This window comes from Balaenoptera borealis, assembly GCF_965194805.1.
Source record: "Balaenoptera borealis genome assembly, chromosome: 20".
NCBI classification, from domain to species: domain Eukaryota; kingdom Metazoa; phylum Chordata; class Mammalia; order Artiodactyla; family Balaenopteridae; genus Balaenoptera; species Balaenoptera borealis.
In genome coordinates this window covers 7,265,944-7,286,613 of record NC_138879.1, presented here as the reverse complement: position 1 = coordinate 7,286,613, position 20,670 = coordinate 7,265,944, and the positions used below count along the sequence as shown (strand labels likewise).

The 20,670-nt window shown below is 48.5% G+C and overlaps 1 protein-coding gene across 5 annotated transcripts; it reads left to right on the top strand.

Annotated features, from left to right (window-relative positions):
- Window positions 1-2,987: 2,987 nt before the first annotated feature.
- On the top strand, window positions 2,988-20,670 carry SLC25A19 (solute carrier family 25 member 19). 5 transcript variants are annotated; one of them, XM_082372943.1, is made up of 8 exons: window positions 2,988-3,139; window positions 3,654-3,706; window positions 8,328-8,497; window positions 8,680-8,835; window positions 10,529-10,672; window positions 16,819-17,002; window positions 18,312-18,442; window positions 19,908-20,252. In XM_082372943.1, the coding sequence occupies exons 3-8, from the start codon at window positions 8,366-8,368 to the stop codon at window positions 20,118-20,120; spliced, it is 960 nt and encodes a 319-aa protein (XP_082229069.1). In that variant the 5' UTR covers window positions 2,988-3,139; window positions 3,654-3,706; window positions 8,328-8,365; the 3' UTR covers window positions 20,121-20,252. The 5 variants fall into 5 exon arrangements, with proteins under 5 accessions (XP_082229069.1, XP_082229068.1, XP_082229071.1 ...); XM_082372942.1 differs by having other exon boundaries at window positions 10,513-10,683; XM_082372944.1 differs by having other exon boundaries at window positions 2,989-3,139; window positions 10,513-10,683; window positions 20,024-20,670.

Sequence of the window (20,670 nt, the reverse complement as noted above, 5' to 3'; positions counted from 1 at the left end):
GTCATGTTTGATTCCATTCATATAAAATTCTATAAAATGCAAACTAACCCATAATGACAGAAAGCAGATCAGAGACTGCTTGGGGAAGAGGGAGGGAGAAGAGAGGGCAAGAGGGAGGGATAGTAAAGGGGCATGAGGAATCCTTTAAGGTCATGGATATATATGTTCACTATCTTGTTCACACATAAAATTGTTCACTTTGGAAATATGTAGTCAACTGTATGTCAGTTACACCTCAATAAAGCTGTGTGGAAAATTGTGATGAGCCTAGAACACCTTGTCATACCAGAAAACAAGGAAACTAGTCATTTTGTTTAAAGGATTCGGGTGCCAACCCATTGGCCAACGATGGAAAAATATGAGTATCAAATCGGGATAATAATTACAGTGGATTGAAAAAGAACAAATATAATGTTCATAATGATAGATATAAAATATGTGTTCATAATGGTAATAATAAAAAACCTCATTGATCAATATCCTGTGGAAGATACTAGGGAATCAATTAATTATTTTGAAAACTGCTAAAGGTAAAGAATCATGTATGTATCCTGACTTTTTTGTACTAAATGTACCTCATGTAATCAATTAGCCAATGAGGGGATATTCCTCTTCATCTGTATTCCAGCTAATAAATGCCGAAATGATATCACCATTTATAACCCCTAAGCAATGCAATGATCAATGGCTGCAAACATCCAAAAATGAGAGACAAGCAGGAATAATAATTCTCCTCATGGAAATACACAATAATAGACAAGCAGTCTTGTAAAAAAAAAAAAAAAATCAAACCTGATCTGATCAAACCTTTTAGATCTAACTAACCAATATGCAGAGAACACAGGAGGCGGAGGAAGATGTTAAAACACCACCGGGATGCCACCAGCAAGATTCAGCCAGACTGGAGAAAACTCTACAGGACAAACCACCTAGTTTCTTAAAAAACAAATAAAGAGAGAAAGAAAGAAAAAGAAACGAAACCAGGGACTTCCTTGGTGGTACAGTGGTTAAGAATCCGCCTGCCAGTGCAGGGCACACGGGTTCGATCCCTGGTCCGAGAAGATTCCCACATACCACAGAACAACTAAGCCCGTGTGCCACAACTACCGAAGCCCGAGCGCCTAGAGCCCGTGGTCCGCAACAAGAGAAGCCCTCACGTCCTGTAACTAGAGAAAGCCCGCGCGCAGCAACAAAGACCAAACACCAAAGATAAGATAAATAAATTAAAAAAAAAAATGAAACAAAAAGGAAATGAAAGAAATTGCAAGTGAAAAGAGAGAGGAAGAGGGAAACCATAGCTTTTTTTTTTTTTTAAGACAAGAGATACATTAACCAGTTGCAATGTATGGTCTGGATCTCAATTCAGACAAACTGTATTTGAAAAATGACATTTATAGGTCAATCAGGTAGATGTAAACACTAATTTGATATTTGATAATATTAGGAAATTATTGTTTTGGGGGGTGGGTGATAGTTTGGGGGATATGTTTTAAAAGGGGAATGCTTGTCTTTTAAAAATACACTGTGAAATGCTTACTGGTGAAATCACGTCTGGTATTTACTTCAAAATAATGTTGGGGGGGGTGCTGTAATAGGGAAGAACAAATCTGACTCCATATTGGATCTGTTTCTTTTACTTTAACCTTTGTATTCTCTTGCTTTTGCTACAAGTCAATCACTAAAGAGATGTTGCCTATAAGCTTAAATTATACATAATGGCCCATCTCTGGGAACCCTGCCTCCCAGGTAGTAAGCTTTAAGCTAAAATACCTTTGTTTAGCTCACAGGAAACATCCTGACCAGGCCCACCTGTGAATGACTACAGGAAGGAAGAAATTAACACATCCCCTCTGGAGGCTGACTGGAACCAGGAAATGTTTGACTTTACTCCCTCCCCTTTTAGTATAAAAGAAACCTGAATTCTAACTGAGGCAAGATCGTTCTTTGGGACACAAGTCCACCATCTCCTCAGTCTGCTGGCTTTCCTAATAAAGTTGCTATTCTTTGCCCCAACAACTCTTCTCTCAATTTATTGGCCTGTCCTGTGGCAAGCAGGACCAGGATGAGCTTGGACTCAGTAACAGTGCCACTTAGGTGCGGGAAAAACAAGACTGACCAGGAGTTGGTTAATTGTTGAAGTTGAGTAATGACTATATGGTGGTTCATCAGGCTATTCTCTCTACTTTTGTATAGTATGAAACGTTTTATTTATTTACTTCTTTACTTATTTATGTGCCGCAGCACATGGATCTTAGTTCCCCAACCAGGGATCAAACCCATGTCCCTTGAAGTAGACGTACGGAGTCTTAACCACTGGACTGCCAGGGAAGTCCCTGAAACGTTTTTAAATTGTTCAATAAAAATATTTTTAAATTGTGTGTCAAAATGATTGCACTAATATGAAAAATGCAGTTTAAAAATCGGGACGACTGTCCTGCAAAACGCTGATACTAGCGTGAGAGCGGTCGGATGAGTCATTTCCCCCTTCATTTCTACATTTTCTGTAATGTGTCTATATATTTTTATATTATCTTATAATGAGAGTTATGCATAATAAACCCTAGGGGGAAACAAAACCTCTGTATTTTTGCCGTCCTCGTTCTGGTCTTAAAAACTCATCTATTCTTTCCCCCACGCCCTCCAGGCTTTTGCTAAACTTCCCGCCATCTTTTCCAAGTTTAGATGATCCGGGTACTGGAACTATGAAAGTTTTGAGGAAAGAGGGTCACGTTCAGCGCGCCCTAAACTTCCGCCCGCCAGCACTCTGAACCAAGGCACACGCCACTCAGCGCGGCGACCTCCAACGGCGGAGCCTGGCTTCCGGACCCTCCTCCTTTCAACGCGTGGGTAACACTTGCGCATGCGCAAGCCGAGGGCCTACATCTCCCAGCAGGCTCTGCGCCTTGTAGGGGGCCGGCCTCAGTAGCGGAGGACTACATTACCCAGCGAGGCCTTGCAATAGGCGTTGGTCGGGTGACTACTGTACAACCGTTGGTCCAGCGTCTGTCGGAATCTGCGCGGTGATTGGCCCACAAGCCCGTCAGTTACTGCCAAGCGCAGTTAAGTTTTGCCGTTAGACTGCGTGAGGAGGGAGGGAGAGAAGAGAGTTCGGGGAGCCGGGCCGCGCCTTCGGAGCCGGGTGAGTGACCTCTTCCTCCGCCCTCCTGGCACTCAGCTCGGGGAGCTGCACCCCCGCTGCCCGGGGGCGCCTACACACGCAGGTACTCACGCGGGGGCGGGGACTGTACCCACACGTGTCGCGTCTGATCTGAGAAGCATCTTCAGGGACGCAGGAAGCAAAACCCTGGACACACCCGGGGCACCTGTACATGCGGGTGCCCCCCTTGTGGGCGTTTTCTCGGACTCGGGGAGAAAAAACACATCCTGGAGCGCACGTGGACACTTGTGTCCATACGCGGGGACATCTGCAGAGACCCTCAGCTGAGCACGTGGGCTCACGGGCACAGACGCTCACCGCGGGGCACCCGCATACCTGAACCCCAGGGGCTTCCGCAGTAAAAAGAGGGGTGGCACGACAGACTCACACACACACACACACCCGCCCTGCCACTCACACCAGCGGCCCCCTTTCTTGTGAGTACTTTATTATATCATGCATATAATCATATTTCATGTTTATTTTGTCTCTTTAGATAAATATCAAGGCTTTTTGGTACAAGAAGGAAATTTTGAACAAGCAGAAAAAGTAAGGCCACTACTGAATTATATTTAACAAGACCTTTCACGTGTATAAGGACTTTTACCTTTTTGACAGAGCTTATCACATACAGTATCTCGTGTGGTCCTCCCAGGAATCTGGCTAGGCAGGGCCGCCATCATTCCCATTTTCCAGAAGAAAAAGCTGAGCCTAGGTTAAATAAACCTGCCCAAGGTACATGAGAGAGACAGAATTTTGACTCAGGCTTCTTGATCTGACGTTAAGGTTATGTCCAGCTATGCAGAGCTGCTTATATGTAGAAATGCCTCCTTCCCTCCCTGACAGTAGGGATCTGACACTGCTCGGTGTGACCTGAGCACTCTCTGGGCAACCACCGGAGAGGCTTTGCTTCTCAATCACCTGCCTCACGTTTAAACTCCTCACAGGTGCCTGGGGAGTAGCAGCTTGAGTTAATGTCACAGAGAAGTTGATGGGAAAGCCGAGATCTCCTCCTTTGAGGGTCTGGGGAGAAGTTACCAAGGAATGGGCACATTCCTGGCGGGAGTCGGGAGATTTCATACCATTAGACTTTTTTCTCTTTTTTTGTTTATGGCTGTGCTGCGTGGTTTGCGGGATCTTAGTTCCCTGACCAGTGATCGAACCTAGGCCCCAGCAGTGAAAGTGCCAAGTCTGACCACTGGACCGTCAGGGATTTCCCCCATTAGACTTTCAGTAAATGTTATTTTACAATACTTTGCCGATCGAGCCCCATGGAAATGTCTTGTTAATTTTAAGGATGGATTGGAGTGCTATTTTGGTAGTTTCAGAAAAGTGAGGGCTTGGGGCTGAGGGAATGGTGTGGACAGATTCCAGGGAGGGTGAGAGGAGAAAAAGAAACAATGGGGTGAAGGTGTCACTGTGTGGGCCCTGATTTCCCCGTTACTAAAGGTATTCAAGAACTAGGTTAGGGGCTTCCCTGGTGGCGCAGTGGTTGGGAGTCTGCCTACCAGTGCGGGGGACGCGGGTTCGAGCCCTGGTCCGGGAGGGTCCCGCATGCCGCGGAGCAACTGGGCCCGTGAGCCACAACTACTGAGCCTGCGCGTCTGGAGCCTGTGCGCCGCAACAAGAGAGGCCGCGATAGTGAGAGGCCCGCGCACCGCGATGAAGGGTGACCCCCGCTCTCCGCAACTGGAGAGGGCCCTCGCACGGAGGCGAAGACCCAACACAGCCAAAAATCAATCAATCAATTAATTAATTAAAAAAAAAACAAAACAAAACTTGAGTAACTAGCCCTGGCTTTAAAAAAAAAAAAACAAAAAACTAGGTTAATTCTGAGGTCTCTTCTAAAATCATTTTATATTTAATTTTAATTGGGGTTTGGGGGGGGCCATAATGAATTCAAGCAACGTAGAATTGTGTAAAGAAAAAGGGAGGGAATTCCCTGGCGGTCTGGTGGTTAGGACGCATTGCTGCCACTTCAGGGGGCCCGGGTTCGATCCCTGCTTGGGGAACTAAGATCCCACATGCCACAAGGTGTGGGAAAAAAATAAATAAAGTAGGGGGGAGGAGATCTGCCTTCCCTCTTCCCTTGCCAACCCTACCCCAAAGGTAACCTTACCAACCTGTTGGTGTGTGTCCTTATAGACTTTCCTGCTATGCTTTATACGACTGTTGAGGGTGTATGTAGGTCTTGCTGTTTTTCTTTTGCAAAAGTGGGGTTACACTAGACATACTGTTCTGAAACCTGCTTTTTTCATGTTTTAGTCAATTGTGGACATCTTTTCCGATGTGTGTTTAGCTCTGGCTCATTCTTTTTTTTTTTTTTTAATCTTTTTTAAAATTTTTGGCTGTGTTGGGTCTTCGTTGCTGCACGTGGGCTTTCTCTATTGTGGCGAGCGGGGGCTATTCTTCGTTACGGTGCGCAGGCTTCTCATTGCTGTGTCTTTTCTTGGACCACGGGCTCTAGGCACGCAGGCTTCAGTAGTCGCAGCATGTGGGCTCAGTAGTTGTGGCATGCGGGCTCTAGGGCGCACAGGCTTCAGTAGTTGTGGCTTGAGGGCTCTAGAGCTCAGGCTCAGTAGTTGTGGCGCACGGGCTCCGCATCATGTGAGATCTTCCCCGCCCAGGGGTCAAACATGTGTCCCCTGCATTGGCAGGCGGATTCTTAACCACTGTGCTACCAGGGAAGTCCGCTCATTCTTTTAATAGCTGCATGGTATCCCATTGCATGGAGGTGACTTAGTGTCCATCCCTCTATTTATAATCATTTGCATTATATCCAGTTTTATAAATAGTGATGCAACGCATGACATTTTACATATACATTCTAGTATTTCTCTAGAACAACAGTTCTCAATCAGGGGCAATTTTGCACCCCAGGAGACATTTGTCAATGTCTGGAGACATTTTTGATTGTCACAAGGGGAGCGTGGGGATACTGGCATCTGGTGGGTAGAGACCAGGGTGCTGCTAAACATCCTGCAATGCTCAGGACAGCCCCCAACTACAAAGAATTCTCCATTCTAAAGTGTCATTAGCGTTGAGGTCTGCTCTAGGTAAAAATGGAATTAGATTTTTGGGGTTTTTTGGCCATACTGCACGGCATGTGGGATCTTAGTTCCCCAACCAGGGATCGAACGTGCCCCCTGCAGTGGAAGCGTGGAGACTTAACCACTGGACAGCCAGGGAAGTCCCTGGAATTAGATAGTTTTAAATATTTAGTTTCTAAAACACCCCAGTGCCCAAAAAATTATGACACAGCTACTCAATGTAATATGATCTAGCCATTTACAATGATATTTATGAAGATCTTGTAGCAACATGGAATCATGCTTATGACATTTTGCATTTTAAAAGCCATGTACCGGAAAAAAACCAGAAGGGAATATGTGAAGTAAAAAGTGTTAAGATGATGGGTTCTTTTCTCTCTGTCTCTCTTCTCTCTCTTTCTGCAAAGTCACTATTATTTTTATAATCTCTAAGTTACTTGGGTTTTTCTGGGTTTTTTTTTTGGCTGCGTTGGGTCTTCATTGCTGCGCACGGGCTTTCTCCAGTTGCGGTGAGCGGGGGCTACTCTTCGTTGTGGTGCGCGGGCTTCTCATTGCGGTGGCGTCTCTTGTTGCGGAGCACGGACTCTAGGCGCATGGGCTTCAGTAGTTGCGGCGCACGGGCTTCAGTAGTTGCGGCGCGCGGGCTCAGTAGTTGTGGTGCACGGGCTTAGCTTCTCCGCGGCATGTGGGATCTTTCCGGACCAGGGCTCGAACCTGTGTCCCCTGCATTGGCAGGCGGATTCTTAACCACTGCAGCACCAGGGAAGTCCCAGTTACTTGGTTTTTAATCATTTATTCAGTCATTGTTTTTAGAGCCTTTGGGGCGTGCCAGGCACCGTGCGGGTCTCTGGAGACACCAGTGTAACTAGGCTGAGTCCCTACCTGTATGGAGCCTGCCTCCTGTGGGCGGGGAGGGCAGCACCTTAACAAGTGCTGTGAATGCTAAAAAGGACATGAGTACATCTTCTGGCGGGGATGCTCTTTAGCTGACCCCTGGAAGGTGAGAGGAACCAGTCTAGGGAAGGGTGGGGCTGCAGTTCAGACATGGGAACAGCAGGTCCAGGGATGGGCCGGTAGATAGGAACGTGAACAGCGTTTTCTAGGAACTGCTCAGAAGCACTGAGCCCACCCTGGCTGAAGAGACTGAACCGTGGTCCAGGGGGAGGTTGAAGAGGTGGGCCTGCATCAGTTCACAGCGTAACTCGGCTCCACTGCTGTGGGTGGGCCTGCGCTGTGTGCAGAGAATAGAGGAGGGAGATGCAGAAGGGCTCAGGGCCCTTTGGATCATGGCGGCTCGTTAGAGAATCCCAGGCCCCGTTCCTGGAGCCCGTGTGTCTGAGGTTCCCCCTCTGCACTCAGCTTGAGGGGGCTCTGCCCTCACGCTCACGCAGCCTGGGATTTCACCTCAGGCAGGAGCTGGCCATAAAGCCAGGTGTCTTGGAAAGCCAGCTGATCTCTGGAAGTGCACTGTTTCCTACCAAGCCTGTTCATTCACTCCATCAGCAAATATTATGAGCAGTTACTGTGGTGGGCTCTCTTCCGGGCACTGGAGTTGCAGGGATGGATGAATGAGACCAACGCCGTGTTTTCATGGGCTTGAATTCTAATGGGGGAGAGAGACAAGAAACAAATGTATGAAATCAATGTCTGGTATATAAATGCTCTAGGGCTTCCCTGGTGGTGCAGTGGTTGGGAATCTGCCTGCCGATGCGGGGGACGCGGGTTCGAGCCCTGGTCTGGGAAGATCCCACATGCCACGGAGCGACTAGGCCCGTGAGCCACAACTGCTGAGCCTGCGCGTCTGGAGCCTGTGCTCCGCAACAAGAGAGGCCGCGATAGTGAGAGGCCCGCGCACCGCGATGAAGAGTGGCCCCCGCTTGCCACAACTGGATAAAGCCCTCGCACAGAAACGGAGACCCCAAAGCAGCCAAGAATAAATAAATAAATTAATTAATTAAAAAAAAAAATGCTCTAAAGAAGAATAAAGCAGGATAAGGAGAGAAAAGGGATGTGGGCGCTGCTTTGGGGGCCTGGTCCGGGAGGATTGCTCTGAGGAGTGATGTGTGCGCCGGGACCCTAAGACCTTGCTCTGGTGTTTACTCCGTGTCTCTTGCATTTAGCCTGAAGCTGATGGACATTGTATGGGCCACAGGCAGGGATGGTGGGCTATGACCCCAGAGCAGACGGCAGGAATGTCTCCAATCTCGAGGTGGCCGTGGCTGGGTCTGTGTCTGGACTTGTCACTCGGGTGCTGATCAGCCCCTTGGATGTCATCAAGATCCGTTTCCAGGTACCCTTTTCCCCTTTTTCTGTGTAATGGGCCAGAGGACAAGTTCACTCTTTTTTGTCAAAGCAGTTCCTAGAGCTTGCAATTTTGTCAAGGAGAAGCGCTTTGTTGCCTTTGTTACCTTCTCTGAAATTCCTCCTCCCCACCCCCCCCATCATCCTGACCATTCTCATCTTGATTCCTAGCTTCAGATTGAGCGCCTGTCTCGCAGTGACCCCAACGCGAAATACCACGGAATCCTGCAGGCTGGAAGACAGATTTTGCAAGAGGAGGGCCCAACAGCATTCTGGAAGGGACACATCCCAGCCCAGCTTCTCTCCATAGGCTATGGAGCTGTCCAAGTAGGTGGCAGGGGAGGCCGCCAGGCCCCTGGGGTCACATTGCCCAGTGGGGGAGCCCAGGGTGTTGAGGCGTGCACCTGGGCTGCCCGGGGTAGGGCAGCAGGAGGCGGTCACACACTGCTCACTCGTCTTGGCTGGGAAGCTACCTGACAAACTGAAGACATAGTCAGACTGAGCTGTACTATAGGCATCGGCTTCCCCACTTCCCCCAACCCTGGAGACTTAGCACCCACTGAATATGAGGTGCTGCACCTAGGATACTGTCTTGACACCCAGCCCAGAGGGGCTTAGCAAATGGCGATACAAATGCTTTTCATTTTTCAAAATAGCATTATTCACGTCTGTGCGTCCTTTGAACTTCCCAACAGCACTGTGAGGAAGGTGGAGCAGGTGTTACGTGGGTCGCAGAGAGGTTGAGTGAGCTGCCTGAGGCCACACAGCTTGTAGGTGGCGAGGCTAGGATTAGGACCCAGGCTTCTTGACTCTTGCTCATGAGTTTGTTCAGCTGAGCGCCAGTTTACGCCATGGCGTCTAGTCTGTAGCCGTACAGTGGTGGTGATGGAAATAGCCAGCCCCACACAGTGCTCACAGGGGGCCAGGCCCCGGGCGAAGCACTTCACATCTGCCACCTTACAACAGTCCTCTGGTAGATTCTGTTGTCATCCTTATTTTACAGATGAGAAGACTGAGGCAGAGAGAGCTTAAGTAATTAGTCCAGCCAACGTCACTAGCTAGAGAGTGGCAGAGCCGTCCCTGCCTGCTCTCCGTATGACATCACGGTGATTGCTCAGGTCACGAGCCCCTGCCGCGCCATCTCTGCGCCCAGCGCACAGATGCTGCACCCTGATGGGCAAATGCAGCAACATGTGCTCTCAGGGCCCCAAGCCATCTTGAGTTGGCTGGAGAAGGATCCGAGCCCAAGGAGGGCTTACACCACAGAATATGGAATATGTGGGATTCTCCCGACAGAATTTCAGCTCCAGGGCAGAATGTTTCTCAGACAGGGCCACTGCCAGCTGCATTAAAGGGGTCCCCAGCCTAGAATCAGATAATGGCCATCTTTTCCCAGTTCTCAGAAAACTAAGTGATGAGTAGAATTTTCTTTTTTTATTCTTTCTTTTTTTTTTTTCTGGCCTCGCCATGCAGCTTGCGGGATCGTAGTTCCCCCACCAGGGATTGAACCCGGGGCCACGGCAGTGAGAACACCGAGTCCTAACCACTGGACTGCCAGGGAATTCCCGACTAGAATTTTCTTTTTCTTTCTTTCTTTTTTTTTTTTTTTTTTAATATTTATTTATTTGTTTGGCTGCGTTGGGGTCTTAGTTGCGGCATGCAGGATCTTTTTTTTTAGTTGTAGCATGTGGGATCTAGTTCCCTGACCAGGGATTGAACCTGGGCTCCCTGCATTGGGAGTGCGGAGTCTCAGCCACTGGACCACCAGGAAAGGCCCCCAAGTAGAATTTTCTGATACAAAAATTTTCTCATGTATTTTCTTAACCCTTGGGTGTTTGGCTCTGCTCAGAGTATGAAAGGGCATCTGAGCTTTGCACAAAGTTATGTGTTTATTGTATTCTGACCCTACTCAAGAAGAGTATCTCCTGGTCCCTAGGATAGGCCCCGCCTGGGTCACGGGTGCATTCGGGGGTGTTTTCCATGACACTGTCACAACTCTTGCAGTTTTTGTCGTTTGAAGTGCTCACCGAGCTGGTGCACAGGGCCAGCGTGCGCGATGCCCGAGACTTCTCCGTGCATTTTGTGTGTGGCGGCCTGTCTGCCTGTGTGGCCACCCTCGCCGTGCATCCTGTGGACGTGCTACGCACCCGCTTTGCAGCTCAGGGTGAGCCCAGGGTGAGTGGCCGGGCCAGAGAAGGGGCGCCCAAGGGACGAAGGGCATCCCAGGGTGGGGGCTGTTTTCCTTAGAGGGAACAAAGCCGGGGCGGCCTGGGGTTTTCGGGCCATCCTTCAGCCTGTTCCTGAAACCCGTGATGGTGCCTGGCACCAGGCAAGGTGCTCACAACCTCACGGGGGACACAGAACCTGCAGGGGAAACAGAGCAAATACCAAATCGGCACGGGGAAGGTGTCTGGGAAAGTGAGACTTGAGATCCTATCGCTGTATTATTGGGAGGGAGGTTTTGGTTTCCAGAAAGAATGGATTGGAGGAAATGGGATCCTTGAGTCAGACTCAAGGAAGAACTGACTGAGTGAAAGCAAGGGATTAAACCCTCAAATAGGGGCTTCCCTGGTGGCTCAGTGGTTGAGAATCTGCCTGCCAACGCAGGGGACATGGGTTCGAGCCCTGGTCTGGGAAGATCCCACATGCCGCGGAGCAGCTGAGCCCGTGAGCCACAATTACTGAGCCTGCGCGTCTGGAGCCTGTGCTCCGCAACAAGAGAGGCCGTGATAGTGAGAGGCCCGCGCACCGCGATGAAGGGTGGCCCCCGCTTGCCACAACTAGAGAAAGCCCTCGCACAGAAACGAAGACCCAACACAGCCATAAATTAATTAATTAATTAATTAATTTAAAAAAAAAACAAACAAAAAACCCTCAAATAGATGCACCATCCCCCCTCCGCTCACCATAATCTCTGTTTCCTGGACATACATAAGAATAGTGTAGGATACTGTTGGTGGGGAATGACGTTTTGCTTAAGAATTTGATCTGGGACCAGCTAAGAATAACTGTGGTTTCAGCTCTGCCAGTTTTTTGTGTTGCCTGGGGTGGAGATCCTGGGTTGGGGGACCTCTTTTGTTTAGGAGACATTCTGATAAATTTTTTGGTTCAGAAATGCAAAGTGCCCCAGGAACAGTCTAGAAGAAAACGACTGGGGCATGAGAGCTGGGTCACTCTGTGTGACACTGCAGTGGAAAATAGAGGTTTGGGGTGACTGCCCTGGTGGAGAAATGAGACGAGGGGTCCTAGGAACGGAGTAGAGAAATGGAGGGGAAGGATGTTTATAGAGGGGACAGACCTCGGCAGCATGGTGCCTGCTGGGATGAAGAGAATGGCTGGTGACAGTCCTGCGGTTCCCTGTTCTGCGTGTGCTGTAATCCTCTTCCGTTACTTTCCAACCTTCAGTACAAGTCTATGAGAAGAAAAAAGGGAAAACATCATTAAGAAAAGAATAGCATATTTCTTCTTAGGCTTAGACAATTGAGATGTTGGATTGTAGATTCTGGAATGGCTGGAAAATTGTGTGTGAAAGTGAGGGGAAAAGATTTATTTAAAAATTGCAAAACTCTCCACCTTCTTTAGACTAGTAGCATCCATAGTGTAAATCCTCACATTTCTTAAAAAATCAGTAATCTGGGCTTCCCTGGTGGCGCCGTGGTTAAGAATCCACCTGCCAATGCAGGGGACACGGGTTCGAGCCCTGGTCCGGGAAGATCCCACATGCCGCAGAGCAGCTAAGCCCGTGCACCACAACTACCGAGCCTGCTCTCTAGAGCCTGCGAGCCACAACTACTGAGCCCGTGCGCCACAACTACTGAAGCCCGCGCGCCTAGAGCCCGTGCTCTGCAACAAGAGAAGCCACCGCAATGAGAAGCCTGCGCACCGCAGTGAAGAGTAGCCCCCGCTCACCGCAACTAGAGAAAGCCCGCGCGCAGCAGCGAAGACCCAACACAGCCATAAATAAATAAATACATAAATAAATAAATAAATAAATAATCTATAAGGTGTATAAAGGTTAAAAAGACAGATAGTTCTTCATGAATTATAGTGAAAAAACACCAGCCTCCCCCCTGATTCTATTCCCCAGAGGCAACCACTTTTAATATTTGTGTGCTTCTTCCGTAATTTACTTCCTAATTCAAAGTAACATGCTCTTTCTCTTTCTTCCTTTCCTTCTGAGTTTTAAATTATAGACATTAACTACTGACTACTATGGAAGATGAGAATTTAACTCTTTTACCATCACCCTTGGGTGTGCTTATGCTTCCTCACCTGAGTACAGTACAACTGATTAATAGATTTTTGGCTAAATCAGTACTCAGTGTTTATGCTATTATGATTATGTAAATGTTACTGCTGAGCCTCAAAATATATTATGATTATGTTTTCTTTTGTATTTTTGTCTTTCCTGAAGTTGGCAATTGCTTTGTATTTTATTTGTTTCGCTTTCTACATGCTTATCACAAATTCACTTTCAAACAATCTCCCGATAGGGTGAGCCTGTGGTCATCAGTCCCATGTTTTTATGGAGCCCCTCCTAGAGCCCCCCACCCTTGAACCCTTCACCCTATGGCTTCGATCTGGACTGTTTGCTCCAGGACTATGGCCAGCTATTCTCTTAGGAATTCTCACGTTAGGAGCCCATGTCTTCTCTTTCTTGATTAGTCCCTCATTTTGGTGGAGCACATCCTGAGGTATAGCTTCCTTACAGAAGCCTGATAGAAAATGCCTTTATTTTCCCCTTACACTTAACGATGATCTGGGTGTAGAATTCTAGGTAGCTCTCAGTATCGCTGAAGAGGCGTCCAGAACCATCCTGATGACTAACCCTTTATATGAAGCCATCCACTTCGCACTCTTGGGAACTTTCAGGATCTTTTCTTTTCTTTTTTTTTTTTAACTTTTTTGTGGCCCCACCGTGCAGCACGTGGGATCTTAGTTCCCCAACCAGGGCTCGAACCCACGCCCCCTGCAGTGGAAGCGTGGAGTCTTAACCACTGGACCACCAGGGAAGTCCCTCAGGATGTTTTCTTGATCCCTGGCATTCTAGAAATTTACCAGTGGAGTGCCCCAGGGCGGGTCTCTTTCATTCATTGTGATGGGCACTTCCTGGGCCCTTTAGTCTGGACACATGTTCTTCATGCCTGGAAAATGGTCACGAATTATTTATTCACAATTGCCTGCCCTCTGTTTTTTTCTTTTTCTTTCTTTCTAGAATTCATGTCAGTTGGACACTAGACATCCTGGATTGATCCTCTGATTGACATCTTTTATTTACCATTCTGGGAGGTTTCCTTACTTTTATCATTTGGGCCCTCTATTGAGTTTAAACAACGTCTGCTAACATATGTTGGTTCCCAAGAACTGTCTTTGGTTTGTTTGTTTTAGTCAGGTTTATTAAAGCATAACTTACATGCACAGTAAAATCCACTCTTGTTAGCGTACAGTTCTGTGACTTTTGACAAATGCATACAGTCACGTAACCACTACCACAATCAAGATATAAAACAAAAGTTCCATCACCCCCTGATTTCCTCCTGCCCTTTGTAGTTTGTCCCTTCCCACCTCCAGCCTTCAGTAACCACTGGTCTGTTTTCTGTCTGAAGTTCTGCCTTTTCCAGAATGTTACATAAATGGAGTTATGCCCTGTGTAGTCGTTTGAGTTGGCTCCCTTCACTTGGTAGATGCATTTGAGATGTGTCCATGGGGTGCCTGTGAGTAGCTGGCTCCTTTTTATTGCTGAGTAATATTCCATTGTGTGGAAGGATTGTGGTTGATTAGTTCAGAGACTTTGGGGTTGTTCTCCAGTTTGGGGTGTTATGAATAAAGCCACTATAAACATTCACATACAGGTTACTGTGTGAACATTTCATTTCTCTTGGGTAAATTCCTAGGGGTGGGATTGCTGGTTGTATGGTAAGGAGTGTTTCGTTGTATAAGAAAAAGGCAAGCTGTCTCCTGCACGGCTGTGCCGTTTTGCCTTCCCACCAGCAGGTCCAACTGCTCCTTATCCTCACGAATACTTAGTATTATTCATTTTGTATTTTAAATTTTAACCATTCTAAATGGTGTGAATAGTGGTATCTCATCGTGGTTAATTTAAATTTCTTTAATGTTGAGCGTCCTTTTACGTGCTTATTTGCCATCTATATACCTTCTTTGGTGAAGTATCTGTTCAGATTGTCCATTTTTGTGTTGGGTGGTTTGTTTTTATTTTACAAATATTTTCTGAGTCTGTGGCTGTCTTTTCCTTTCCTTACAGTATCTTTTGAAGAGCACATGTTTTTAATTTTGATGAAGTTCCATTTATCAATTTGTTCTTTTATGGATTTTGCTTTTGGTGTTTTACCTAAGAAACCTTTGCCCAACTCAGAGTCACAAAGATTTTCTCTCAAGAGGTTTTTCTTGTCTGAATCTTACCTCTTTTTAAAATAGATCCTCTGCTTTTATTTTTTTTTATTTTAAAATTTTTTAAAATTAATTTTTATTGGAGTGTAGTTGATTTACAATGTTGTGTTAGTTTCTGCTGTACAGCAAAGTGAATCAGTTATACATATACATATATCCACTCTTTTTAAAATTCTTTTCCCATACAGGTCATCACAGAGCATTGAGCAGAGTTCCCTGTGCTCTGCAGTCGGTCCTTATTATCTATTTTATATATAGTAGTGTGTATATGTCAATCCCAGTCTCCCAGTTTATCCCTCCCGCCCCCTTTCCCCCTTGGTAACCGTATGTTTTCTACATCTGTGACTCTATTTCTGTTTTTTTTTATTTATTTATTTATTTATTTATTTATTTATTTATTTATTTATTTTTGGCTGTGTTGGGCCTTCGTTTCTGTGCGAGGGCTTTCTCCAGTTGCAGCGAGCGGGGGCCACTCCTCATCGCGGTGCACGGGCCTCTCACTGTCGCGGCCTCTCCCGTTGCGGAGCACAGGCTCCAGACGCGCAGGCTCATTAGTTGTGGCTCACGGGCTTAGTTGCTCCGCGGCATGTGGGATCTTCCCAGACCAGGGCTCGAACCTGTGTCCCCTGCATTGGCAGGCGGATTCTTAACCACTGCGCCACCAGGGAAGCCCTCTATTTCTGTTTTGTAAATAAGTTCACTTGTACCATTTTTTTTAGGTTCCACATATAAGCGATATCATATGATATTTGTCTTTCTCTGACCCTCTGCTTTTATCATGAAGGTGATGCCTTCTCTGTGGTCTCAGGATATTAGTTAAAATTTCGTGGGTGGTTTCTTTTCTCTGTAGTTTTCTTCTGCTATCTATACTGTCTCTTCCTTCCAAATGACTTCTCCTGCCCCTCATCAATCATTTTGGCCTCTGTTTTGGGGGAGGCTTTCCTCAAATGTCTGGTGACTCTTGGCTGCCAGCTTGGTTAAGAGGGGACACAGAAAGCAGAGTGGGACTCTGGCACGAGGGCAGGCTTGTTGTCCGACGGCCTTCCTCTGAGGCCCGGCCCTTTCATGCAAGTCCCCAGGGCAAAAGCCTTCAATGTGGCTGCCAGCATCTGGGAGCCAAGTGTGTACTGTCCCCGCTCAGTACAGACTTGCCCTCGGTCACCCTCTTGTCAGTGCAGTGCTTCCCGCACCCACAGCCAGGCAGATTCAGCCCCTCTGGTCCACTGCAAAGAATATATGTCGAATAGAAGTGCACTAAAAAATCAGTGGCTCTTCGTGCATAAACATCACCTGTTGATGGTTCCAGAAAGGTTAAGTATATGCATATGGCAAAAAATCCAAATAGCATAAAATGGTGATAGCGAATCTCCTTCTTCCCCCTTCCCTCCCCTGTCCCCCTGTTTCCCGCTGTGGAGGTAATAATGTTACTGTTCCTCCTTTCATGTGTATCCTTGTGGGGGATAGTCTCTGCATACAGTTTGTTTCCTCCACAGACACTATGCCTGCTCTTCATGTCCTGCTGGGTTCACTTAACTGTATATTTGGGGGAGTCTTCCCTATCGATCATCTAGATTGCATCTTCCTGTTGTAATTGCTACAATATGTTCTTTTGAACGGGTGTGCCGTAATTTATATAACCGATCACCCAAGGGTGGACTTCACACCTCTTGCTGTTCTGCATACTTTTGTGCACTCCTTGGCATATCTCAGTCGTGTAAATAGCTAGAAGGGGAGCTGCCAGACAGTCCCACCCTTGGAATTTTTGTCCAGCAGTTTCTTTGTCCTCCTGTCAGGAGAAGTAATGCTCCTAGTAGCTGGTTTCTGGACAAGGGGAAATATACCTGGTGGGCTGGGTTCTCGGGCTGAAACGACGTTGCTCATCATTGCATGTGTGGTGTCCAGGTCTATAAAACCCTGCGAAACGCCGTGGTGACCATGTACAGGACCGAAGGCCCCTTGGTCTTCTACAAAGGCTTGAACCCCACCTTGATCGCCATCTTCCCCTACGCCGGGTTCCAGTTCTCCTTCTACAGCTCCTTGAAGCACGCGTGTGAGTGGGCCATGCCAGCCGAAGGAAAGAAAAACGGTGAGACCGGCCTCACGGGAAAGGGAATCTGGGTCCCACTCCGCCCCTCTCCCAGGCCATAGCATCTCTTTCTGAATCAGGTAGGAAATAAAGTTTCCCTGCAGAAGCTAAGACACCGCAGATCTCTGAACCCCCAGCTCTGTAATACAGCCAACAAAACAAATCCATTCACTCACAGATGACTTTATTTCTTTCGGCTCTTGCCACTGTTATTTCCAGCTACCGGTCATGGTTTTCATTTTTGTTAAAGGTCCAACTTGCAGACAGCCTGGTTTTGCTTATGTGTCGGGTTTGGTTTTCGTTTGGGGACTCTGGGGAGGGGGATGGGCATCCTATTCCCGCCCAAGCCTTGTACTGAGTCGCAGGGCAGAGCCCGCAGGCCATTATTGCCTCCAGCTGGGGTGATTACTGTTACAGGCTCACACCCCTTCTGCCACCGGCCTGTCCAATCAGCAGTCCATTGTCATTCTTTTTTTAAAAAATTTTATTTATTTTATTTATTTATTTTTGGCTGCGTTGGGTCTTTGTTCCTGCGCACGGGCATTCTCTAGTTGCAGATAGCGGTGCGCGGGCTTCTCATTGCGGTGGCTTCTCTTGTTGCAGAGCAGGGGCTCTAGGCGCGCGGGCTTCAGTAGTTGAGGTGCACGGGCTGAGTTGCTCTGCGGCATGTGGGATCTTCCCGGACACGGGCTTGAACCTGTGTCCCCTGCATTGGCAGGCAGATTCGTTTTTTTTTTTTTTTTAACCTTTTCAGCTGTGTTGGTTCTTTTTTTTAATATTTATTTATTTATTTATTTATTTATGGCTGTGTTGTGTCTTGCTGCACGCGGGCTTTCTCTAGTTGCGGTGAGCGGGGGCTACCCTTCCTTGCGGTGCGCAGGCTTCTCATTGCGGTGGCTTCTCTTTGTTGTAGAGCACGGGCTCTAGGCGCGCGGGCTTCAGTAGTTGTGGCACGTGGGCTCAGTACTTGTGGCTCGCGGGCTCTAGAGCGCAGGCTCAGTAATTGTGGCTCACGGGCTTAGTTGCTCCACGGCACGTGGGATCCTCCCGGACCAGGGCCCGAACCCGTGTTCCCTGCATTGGCAGGTGGATTCTTAACCACTGCGCCACTAGGGAAGCCCTGTCTGTTGTCATTCTTGCTGAAAATGTGGTTGTGTCTGGTTCTCTCGCTCCTGGATTAAATTCTTCTGAGATCGAGGATGTTTGTAGGTTTTGGTTTTCTGGTCGAGGATTAGACTGTGTAACCTTGAAGTTTACCCTAGATTGCATTTCTCTCATTTTTCCCCTACATCCCACTTCTCTGGTTCAGAGAACTTCAAAAACCTGCTTTGTGGCAGTGGAGCTGGAGTCATCAGCAAGACCCTCACATATCCCATGGACCTCTTCAAGAAGCGGCTGCAGGTTGGAGGGTTTGAGCAGGCCCGAGCCTCCTTTGGCCAGGTGAGATGTCCCCCTGCAGAGAGCTCTGATTCCAGCCCCTCACTGGGCGCATGAAGGAACTGGGTCAGCTCCTGTCCATAGGGCAGCTTCGCCCCCATAGCCCTCTCAGCCCCTGCATGTCCCTGGTGTTGATGAAAAATTAATCAGTTGATCTAAGAAAGAATCGGAAAATTTTATTCCAGCCAAATTTGAGGATTATAACCCGGGAAGAGCATCTCAGAAAGCTCTGAGAACTGTTCCACCTGCTAGAAGTCAAGACACAGTTCATATAAGTTTTTTGAGACACGGGGCTGTGCATCAAATGACGTTTTTGGGGGGGTTTATTTTGGCTGTGTTGGGTCTTCCTCTAGTTGCAGCGAGCGGGGGCTACCCTTTGTCGTGGTGTGCGGGCTTCTCATTGCGGTGGCTTCTCTTGTTGTGGAGCACGGGCTCTAGGCGTGCAGGCTTCAGTAGTTGTAGCAGGCGGGGCTCATTAGTTGTGGCTCGCGGGCTCTAGAGCTCAGGCTCAGTAGTTGTGGCGCACGGGCTTAGTTGCTCCGTGGCATGTGGGATCTTCCCGGACCAGGGCTCGAACTCGTGTCCCCTGCATTGGCAGGCGGATTCTTAACCACTGCACCACCAGGGAAGTCCCATTCATATGTTTTAGTTTTTAGATTCCACATAAAAGTGATAACATACGCTCTTTGTCTTTCTCTGACTTACTTCACTAAGCATGACACCACCTAGGTCCATCCGCGCTGCAGTTTTATTCCTTTGCATAAGTAAACATATGTTTAACAATAATGGGGTTACATGCAAGGTTTTATAACCTCCTTCTTCCACTTACCAACTTGTCTTGAAAAGATGGTTTGAATTTGGATAGGGAGAGTTGGTGAGAGCTCAAGACAGAGAAGGGAGGCCCTGCTCCTCACAGAGCTTTAGCGTGAGCAGGTGTGGCTGGAGGTGTGCGGTCACTGAGGGTGGACCAGTGGGGAAAGGCAGATCAGGGAGGGAAGTTGAGGCCAAATGGTGAAACGCCCCAAACACCACGCCGTGGGGCTTGGACTTGATTCTTTGTAATGTCATTGGCATCATCATCGGGAGTTACTGGAGCTCTGGGAGGGGAGCGAGGCTTGAGGAGAGCTGTGCCTTGGGGACACGGGTCTAGCAGCAGTTTGTGGTCAACTGGAGGTGGCCAGGCTGGCGGCGCTGGTCAGGCTCAGAGCTAACGAGGGGCCGGTTCGGATCTGCTGCCCAAGGGGGACCAGGAGGGATGGGCGCACGGTCAGAGTTACCCCCGGGAAGAGGGTCCAGAGCTCTCTCTGGTCCTTAAGAGCCACTGTCAGTGGGAGCCTCCAGGGCAGGAAGGAGCTCTGTCCAGTGCTGATTTCCAGGCACTTCATCTGTTAAGTCTGAATTAGCCCAGTTGGGAGAGAAAGAATGAGGTTAACTTATTCTGTCTTTTTTGCATCACTCCTTTGTCCAGCAAGTATTTATTGGGTGCTTGAACGTGCCAGGCTCTGTGTTGACAAAAGAACAGAGCTCACACCCACGTTGCCATCACCTCCTCTCTCCTCAACCGGAGAACCTTCCTCTCCCCAGGTGCGAAGCTACGAGGGCCTCCTGGATTGCGCCAGGCAGGTGCTGCGAGAGGAGGGTGCGCAGGGCTGCTTCAAAGGCCTGGCCCCCAGCCTGCTGAAGGCTGCCCTCTCCACCGGCTTTGTGTTCTTCTGGTACGAGCTCTTCTGTAACCTCTTCCACCACATGAAGAAGGCAGACAGCTAGCCTCGAGGGCAGAAGGGTGGCCTGAGGTCTTTCCCCGGAGGGGCCCTCCTGAAGAACGCTCGATCTTCCGTCCCGTCCCGTGTTGCGCTGAGAGGTGTTGCCCGGCCCCTCCCTCCAGGCCAGCTGTCCTGGGCGCGAAGAGCCGTCGGCAGCAGCCTGGGTTCCACCAGAAGGGCCAAGGGGGTTCTCCACGGGAGAGCACGGGGCGAACGCAGGACCTGGTCTGCGGGGACCCAGCCCCGCCAGTCAGAAGGAGCTGGACGTTTCTCCTCTGTGTGGCGCACACTCAGGGCAACAGCTGCCCTCCTGCACGCCTTCGCTCCGGCTGCCCGGAGAACTCTCCTGCGTCTGGGTGGGCCGCAGCTTGAGTGTGAGGCTGGGATCAGGCCTTTACAGGGGTCTGGTCCCCACACCTGGGTTCTTACCCCACCAATTATTTAATAGACATTAAAACTAAAAGCTCA